The sequence below is a fragment of the Mya arenaria genome, chromosome 15, assembly GCF_026914265.1.
Source record: "Mya arenaria isolate MELC-2E11 chromosome 15, ASM2691426v1".
NCBI lineage: Eukaryota > Metazoa > Mollusca > Bivalvia > Myida > Myidae > Mya > Mya arenaria.
The window spans coordinates 49,101,200-49,110,655 of NC_069136.1; the positions used below are offsets into that span (position 1 = coordinate 49,101,200).

The 9,456-nt window shown below is 38.2% G+C and overlaps 1 protein-coding gene across 1 annotated transcript; it reads right to left on the minus strand.

Annotated features, from left to right (window-relative positions):
- Positions 1-273: 273 nt before the first annotated feature.
- LOC128220166 (uncharacterized) lies at positions 274-8,936 on the minus strand. The gene is made up of 4 exons (XM_052928443.1): positions 8,490-8,936; positions 4,587-4,708; positions 3,032-3,242; positions 274-1,834 (listed from the first exon to the last, which is right to left on the minus strand). Exons 1-4 carry the CDS (start codon positions 8,557-8,559, stop codon positions 1,134-1,136), a joined length of 1,104 nt encoding a protein of 367 aa, XP_052784403.1. The 5' UTR covers positions 8,560-8,936; the 3' UTR covers positions 274-1,133.
- Positions 8,937-9,456: the final 520 nt, after the last annotated feature.

Genomic DNA, 9,456 nt, shown 5'->3' on the forward strand with positions numbered 1-9,456 from the left:
GGGGTTTGACTGTACATGTACACCATTTGGTGGATTGTCTTGGAACTTGCACATATGCTGAAGGCATCGCGTACACACTTGTTGTTCATTTATCATCTGGTCTCGAATATCTAGGTCCATGTTCGGCACAATCTGACTCAAATCATGTCACATCCTGAACATACACAAGCAACGCAGATCGTGAACTAGCCAAATTGGGTCCTAAGAAGCGTCATTATTAAAGCTACTGTCGCATTTATGCTCCAATTTAGGTAAATAAATATGAGCAAGACATTTCATTTTCAGTTTTATTGTTATCACATTTTGAATGGAAACATACGTAATATAAGTTATATAAATAAACACGACAATCATTGGATAAGAGTCGTTGATTGCACGCTTTATAGGTGCACTGTACATAAATCAGCACAACTAACAAACAAAAACAACCTGAAAGTTAAACCATATGAACAGAGTTTTAACACAATGTATCTCTCTTGACAAATACAGATCTATACCACAATGGGTTTTTTGAATGATGGGATGAAAACATCGTGAATGATGTAACCTAGACTCTGAATAATGAAGCACTTGTAAATGTGTTTACTGAGCTAATATTGCACATTTGTTAACCAATGGAAACTGAACAAAAATTAATCAACCAAGCCTACATACGCTCTCTCACACCGACCGCAACCGAACACAAACGGAATTGACAATCCTCCTTTCGGCAAAATACGTAACGTAACGTAACGTAACGATGTCACGCTGTAAACACGTTTGCCGAAAGTTGGCAGTTAAGATTTATTACTGAGGTATTTGGTTAATTTGGAAGCACAGGGATGAATGGCACGTAGGATGCGAAAACGTATTTTTCGTGACAAAATACGTAAATATTATAATAAAAAATATAAATCGTGTGTAAATAAATCTTTTTGATATTAACAAAAATTAAAATTAATTTTGAAACACAGAAATAATCAATCAAAAAATACAGATCAGCACACAAAGAGAATTGCAATTTATCACAAAATTAATATTTTTATAAATAAACATGACATAGCAAATCGTTTAAATCTTTTATGTATAAAATGAATTAGTTACATACAAATTTAAAGTAAATATATATAATTTATTAAGTTGCACGAACACACCTAGGATGGGGGCTCCTCCTTTTCTTGTGTATTTTCGAGATCAATGGTTGTATCTGTGCTACTTGGTGGTTTTTTGTCCAGTGCTAATAAATCAACAGCGTCCTTGTATGTGGGCGGCGGCGTCTGAACGTAACTGAGATCGGGGGATTGCGGGGACGTGGGTTCCTGAATGGAGGGCCACCGGAATAGTTCAAAAAGTGGTACGTGCATGTTGGGAAACCGCGCACGCCATGTTGAGCTGCGCGGCTGGGCGGGTCCCTGAGATGTCCTGTCCCCCTGGACAGAGTTCCGGTATTCCGCAAGGTCAGGCAGACTGCCGCTGCTAAGACGGCCTTGGGAACCGTCAACTGGAGGCGGCGCGATAAGATTCACTGAAACACTTCCATCGTTGACGTTTCCTTGTTCTAAATTGGCCTCGCTATTGCCGCCACTCGGTACGTCATTTCCGTTAACGTCACTAACTCGGAGATCCGGATCGCTTCCAAACAAGAAAGAGTAGGAAGGTGGGAAGTTGCTATTGTCGGTCTGGATGGACTGCTCAGCGTTTTCCGTGGCTGCGCTCTGCTGGCTTTGGATGCAGCGGCCCCGGCAGATTCGGACTACGTGCATTATAGCAACGCACAGGATGGGGACGATGACGGACAACCCCGCCGCCACACCGATCACACCTAGGTTTGGGGGAAGCATGGGTTCCATCACGGCTAAAAGATAAAAAAAAATAGGAAATTAACATCGTTTTGCACTATACCACATGTGCATTTCTTGACCGTAAAACGGTATAATTGTTAGAACGTGAAAACAACAACAACACTTTTCTCACAGTTTTAAAAGGAACGCTTTATTTAAACACTTGTTATGCACCAGCCAATTGTTACCACGCCCCCCCCCCCCCCACCGGGTCCGGGGAATAGCGGAGACATTGACTTTCGGTTCAGCCAAGCTCGGGTAAAATCCCCGCCCTGGACGGAGACGGACTGCCGGAACAATCCAAACCAAATGCCCCCGCACCCACGGGACCCCGGTAAGGCCCATTCCCCGCTATTTTTAGATCGAAGACAAAACCACCTGGAAGGTAAAAACACGGCCCATTTCCCCGGCTATATCCCCGGTATACTATACCCCGGACCTGGGAGGACTGTGGTTACATTTGACTGGTGCATTATTAGTATCTAAGTTGGTGATATTGTTACCTTACAACGGATTTTGAAAATATATAAGCATGCGAAATACATAAAACTTAACTGCACTTTTGTATTATAAGTGGGTCTGTTTGTACATGGAACCTTTAAGAATGGTAAACATAAACCAGATACTCAAAAAGTAACACTATGAACCAGTTTTATCTGCCATAATTTAGATATTTGATCATCATAATAATATATCCAGTTTAAAGATAATTTGTAGTAAATATATGCTTTTTTATTGGTTAACAGATAGAAACGGCCTGCTTATCACGCTTCAAAGGGAAAAGTAATCAAAGGGGTAATTGCATACGATTCATTTAAATGCATCATCATTTTCAGCTAGAATTTGTATTTCAATAACAACGTATTATCAGCGGTGATATATACTGCTTTATATATGATCTTGATGATTTAGGAAACTATAGATCTCTGCATCCTTCCGTTCAGGGGCCACAAATTTTAGAATCGTGTACGAAATGGTTTAAAAATTAAATGAGTTTCATTTTCTCTAAATACACGTTTGTAGCGAAAACCGCTTTATTGATCAGTGTGGAACGAAATACTGGCATTCTCATATGGTCACGGATGGCAAAGGCAGCTGCTGTGAAATAAATTGGTTTAAAACAGACAACGCTGTTTTTGTCGTTATTTGAATCCAAATTGATTCCTAAACTTTTCAAAGCCAGTGAGTCAAATAATTGTGTATATACTTACATAAACACTCAAAGCGGATCTGATAGTCCAAACACTTCCGGGAGTCCCTTTGATCGGCCGCTCTGCACAGAAGCCCCTCCGTCGTGCATCGCACGTACAGGATATCCGGTGCGAGATGCGCACTCTCCTCGTTAAACAACACATGGGGACTGTTCTTCGCGCGACACAAGACGTCAATGGGCGCATTCCCGTCACAGATCTGATGTCCGCGCTGAAATGAAAGTGCGCGTTTAAGTACAGCGTATCTCGTTCCCTCGAACTGACTTGGCTCGATGTTCTCCCTGGCTCCCTGTTATTTTTCAACCATTTCTCTGCTTTAATTGATATCCGTATAGTTCTCTCAATGGCGACGAAATAAAATTGCATTACTAGTAATTCTTATAATATCAACAAGTACAGTCAAGTTCTTGTGACATCATCGGCAAAACGGACCAGTTTACATTATGCAGTCCCTAAAAAAGGTCATTCGAAAACATTGAGCCTGAAGCCTGGAGCCATAGTGGGAGAGGTTTTAGAATAAAGAATCAGAAAAGAGGCAATAGATATGACCACAAAAGCCATGTTCAGTTTAGCAGTTGAATATAGTATTCAATTAACCAATTATGGAAAAAATGGTTTATTCATATAATGAACACAATATGGGTTGTATCAAATATCATTCACGGTATAAAACAATGTTTATGATCTTGGCAAACCGATGAATGACCACAGAACACGTTGAAATTGGTATCGGTCGTTGAACCCTTATTTTATGCAAAAGCTACGGTCATTTTATTATAGGTTTGATGTATTGCATGTAATCTATAACATAACGGTTTCTCAATCTTACAATTAATGACACCTGTGATAACTCAGACACATGCAATGGATACAGCTACACTGTTGGTGTTGTCGTTGCCACCCAAGTATAGGGGCGTGGCAGTCCGTACAGAAAGGGGGGATAGTAATGACTAATGGGGAGGCAATGGGGATCTGCATGATATTTTTATAATTAATTTATCTGTACACTGAAGCATAAAATAACTTCAATAGGTCTGTGATTAGTTCTATTTACACGGGGAAAATTGGAGATTTGAATTTGCTGCACTCTTTCCGACTAAAGAAAAACACGAGAATTGGACATTGAATTATGCTTGTTTGTCTAAAGACAATATAGTTATACCAACATATCGCACGCCATTTTAAAGGTAATTGACTCTTCTTTCCATGTCACTTATCTAAAAATGGATTGTTTATATGTTGGTTGAGAAATTTGCATAAAACTCGACTCTACCGTGAAATCGGGTAAGTTTGAGTTACATACCTTGTTTCTTTTTTGTATATCAAAGACACTATATACCTTCAGATGTGTTGTTTATCTCATTGTATGTACCCAAAATGGTTTTAAACAACATTTTAGTGACAAACAATGATTCAGATGCCTGTGTTAATATTAGCGTTTTAGCCCTTTTTAAAGTACATATTTGTGTAAAAAGTAAGCTTTTGGCCATAAAACTTTAATTTTAATCTCAGCATGAACTTCAGACTTTAAATTTTGTAAAAAAGATGCTCTTACCTTGCGTATACTAATGACCCTTTCATCCTCTTCATCATCGGAAGTAGGTGTGTCCGTGTTGTACCAGCGCGACCACGTGCGCACGTGCGTTTGTTCTATTTGTATTCCTTCTGTTGTGTTCGCTGAAAAATAACAGTGAATTAGCAAGGTGTACCTCGACTTATCGACAAGTTACTAGAGCCTGAAGAAACGGGCATATAGCTTGAATGGTAGAAACTGGCATACATCATGTAGAAACCGGCATATAGCGTGTAGAAACCGGCATATAGCGTGTAGTAACCGGCATATAGCGTGTAGAAACCGGCATATAGCGTGTAGAAACCGGCATATAGCGTGTAGTAACCGGCATATAGCGTGTAGAAACCGGCATAAAGCGTGTAGTAACCGGCATATAGCGTGTAGAAACCGGCATATAGCGTGTAGTAACCGGCATATAGCCTGTAGAAACCGGCATATAGCGTGTAGTAACCGGCATATAGCGTGTAGAAACCGGCATATAGCGTGTAGTAACCGGCAAATAGCGTGTAGTAACCGGCATATAGCGTGTAGTAAATGGCAAACAACATTTATAAACCGGCATATAGCCTGTATAAACCGGCAAATAGTCTGAAGAAACCGCCATTTTGCCTGTAGAAACCGGCATATAGTCTGAAAAACGGCATATAGCGTGTAGAAACCGGCATGTATATAGCCTGAAGAAACCGTCATATAGCCTGTAGAAACCGGCATATAACATTTGGAAACCGTCATATAGCGTGAAGAAACCGGCATGTAGCCTGAAGAAACCGACATATAGTCTGTAGAAACCGTCATATAACATGTAGAAACCGTCATATAGTATGTAGAAACCGGCATGTAGCATGAAGAAACCGTCATATAGTCTGTAGAAGCCGGCATATAGCCTGAAGAAACCGTCGTATAGTCTGTAGAAACCGGCATATAGCTTGTAGAAACCGGGATATATATCCTGTAGAAACCGGCATATGGCCTGTAGAAACCGGCGTAGAGCCAGAAGAAACCGGGATAAAAGATTAAAGGACCACCCACTGCTACTCATCTAATACTGCGTCATATTTTGCGTTGTCAAGTTGTCAGCATATGATGTTATATTCTAAGTCAGTTAGGTGACCTGAATCCAAATCGTAATGATTAAGATTGTCTCATGAGCTACGCTCGCTCCCCATTCTTAATTTTATTTCGTGTAATCGAACTATAACAAGGAGTTCCTTAGATTGAATGAATTATCAGAACATCTAGCTCAATCTCTAAGGAGCATCTTGTTACTAAATTGCATTAGTTAAATAGTGTTCATTATACTCGCGTGAATGTGAAAGTAACTCGGGATTTGGTGGCGTATAAGGAATTCATATATGGGGTATTTGAGAACAAAATTTAATCTGACCTCTGTACTATCCAGAATACTGTTGGTGTCTTATTGTGTCCATATAATTCTAAATTCTATGTGTGTAAACGTTGTCAAGACGTTATCTAACTAAACATCTGTATGTGTTGTATTCTATACAAGTCTTCAATGTATGCTTATTGTTCAAAGGGCTTTATTTCCCGTCTAGACAAGATGGTTTAAATCACGTACAACCAATCGTTAAATTGATAAACCAAAAGGCCAAATGTTTAATTTAATTTTATTCACTGACCGATTGCGATCCGATCAGCTTCACGGCCTCTAAACGCCAGCTCCACCACTTTACGGCGGTGCAAAGAAAAAGAGCTGTCGACACTTCCGTGGTGGAGCTGTGTCCTATGTTTACATGAACAAACGTGAGTATGACTGATATTTTATTTGATAATTTCATTTAACGGACATATTTCGAAAATCTGAGAATGTGGTACCGTGTAAGAACACTTTTACTGTAGGCTGGTTACTATTTCGTTTCAATATTGTGCAAACTGTGGTGTCAGGAGCTTTTCTCCCGAATCGGACTTGTGCATACTTTGAGATCTGATTGCATAGCAAGTACATTTCAGTGCTTACACACACCGTAAGAACATTCTCACGCATGCAAACATAACTGTTATGTATAGTAACTATGCCGGAACACAACAAAACTGATAAGCACTTCTTAAAAAGGAAAAATGCACATATTTATAAAAGTGGTGGAGCTGTTGCCCAAGTGGTGGCGCTATCGAGTATGTTTTGCGCTTGAAGTAATATAAAAAGTAAACGCTTTTGGAATGAATACAAAAGTTGCTATGTTTACCATTCATTGAACATTATGCTGGTTATGCATACTTCTTGCGGAAACAAAACTCTACGCGAACTACCTTAACCTTACTGAAAACTATTTCGAAAACAAATGGCTAGTTGCTGTTAATTTTACCATATAGCTATAAGTATCTATTATGTGTGTCCGGTTATGAGAGAGGTTTTCTTGCATACCGGACGTGTGTTTCCGGTCATTTGACCAGTGCTGAAAAAACGCATCTTACACCACCATGTAAGATGAGTTATGCGCAACAACTCGCTACTTCTTATTTCTTTTATTGTATGGTTAATGAAAAGTACATTATTTCATTTCAATAAAGCTCAATCAATTATATAAGTATGCAATTAATTAAAATAGATAATGAATAATCGTAAAAACGCGATTTAAATAGTTACTATTTGACATCAATTGTGATTTAAAATCACTGCGCTTTGTGACGTCAGTAAACAACGTTTCATGCGCTTTTTGGTAAAATGTACAAAAGTGCGTTTTCTGCCTCAATTCTTCCACTAATTGATAATTTTAGATATGCAAGAAAAAAATTAAATTCAATCATGTTTTTCAGGTCCGGATCGAAAAATCCGTACTTCGGTCACGCTGCGTGGCCGGTAACTCGGCAAACCTCGTTACCGACTTACGCGCGTGCACTCGGGTCGGATTTTTCTATCCGTACCGGACACACATGATAGATACTTAAAGTTATATGGTAAAATTAACAGCTACTAACCATTTGTTTTCGAAAAAGTTTTCAGTAAGGTTAAGGTAGTTCGCGTAGAGTTTCCGCAAGTAGTATGCATAACCAGCATAATGTTCAATGAATGATAAACATAGCAACTGTTGTATTCATTCCAAAAGCGTTCACTTTTTATATTACTTCAAGCGCAAAACATAATCGATAGCGCCACCACTAGGGCAACAGCGCCACCACTTTTATAAATATGTGCATTTTTCCTTTTTAAGAAGTGCTTATCAGTTTTGTTGTGTTCCGGCATAGGTACTATACATAACAGTTATGTTTGCATGCGTGAGAATGTTCTAAAGGTGTGTGTAAGCACCGAAATGTACTTGCTATGCAATCAGATCTCAAAATATGCACAAGTCCGATTTGGGAGGAAAGCTCCTGACACCACAGTTTGCACAATATTGAAACGAAATAGTAACCAGCCTACAGTAAAAGTTTTCTTACACGGTACCACATTCTCCGATTTTCGAAATATGTCCGTTAAATGAAATTATCAAATAAAATATCAATCATACTCACGTTTGTTCATGTAAACATAGGACACAGCTCCACCACGGAAGTGTCGACAGCTCTTTTTCTTTGCACCACCGTGAAGTGGTGGAGCTGGCGTTTAGAGGACGTGAGCTTACTCGACTAGAAAGACTGACCGAATAGCCATTAAACCGACACTAACGATCGACCGATTGACTGACAGTTTAATTGGTATACATACTAATCTGCTAAGAAGTGATATGGTTGATTAATTGATTTTCATTGATTTATTTATAAATTGAAATACGGACATAAACATACATTGATAAACTTATTGATTAGTGGATAATTCGCTTAATTTAAACACAAGAAGGGTTGATAAATTTAAGTTATAAGCCTCAACTACTTAATAATCAACCAAAACTAATTTAAGATTGGTGACTGTAGGATAATGAAGTTTCTTACCTAACACTGAGTTCCATATCAACACAACGAAGATGCAAGACGCCTGTAACGACACTTTATCCATGTGCATTTCCACAAACACGTATGACTAGAACAATAGATCCAACACTCTCTTTAACCAGCTGTTGTTAAAATGTGTTCACGATTTCAGTGATCACAATGTTCATGAAACTTATATAATAGAGTCAATAGCGATTATGTATTTTGTCACGGTTGTGTAGCAGCATTACGTAACGAATGCTTTACTTTCGACTCCGTATTTTAAGTGTAATTATTGAAGCGTACTCAAGTTAATTACGTTGTTCGCATCAAAATAGCTTTGTTCGTGGTTGAGTCAGATGGTTAAATTGAATTTAAGAAAAAGAATGACATGTGAAAATAGAAGCAAATCAATTGACTTGAAAATTACCAACGTGCATCACCTCACATTAAGTTCGTGAACATAAAATCAAACACAAAAAAGAGAAAAACAATATATCAGTCCACACGTGTATTTTCACAATGTCTTTATATCTGAATGCCGGTTATTTAAGTTATGTTACCTGTGGTACGTCAAAATTGATTTATTTTCATCCAGGGGCGTAGCTACCACATTAAAGTATGTATAACAAAATGCATATGTAAAGAAAATGTGTGTATAATGTGAACGCGTTCTATTATAATTTCAGCTTATTAAAAAAAGTTCATTGAATAATTGAAATATTATTCTATGACTTAATATCATGTATTTTTTCTCATAAACTGTAATTGACTGCTATTATAGAAGATATATTTAATGATCCCGATAGTTTGTTTACATTCGCAGTGCCCTATGTCCGAAGACATAAAATTCATCATTTTTTTTATTCACGTCAAAAATATTATGCACTGTTTATCGTAAAATATTGTTGATTTCAAACAGGTTGGTCACAATTAGTATATAAATACGTACTGATAGCTTCACATAATTTTAGTTCGAACTATATAA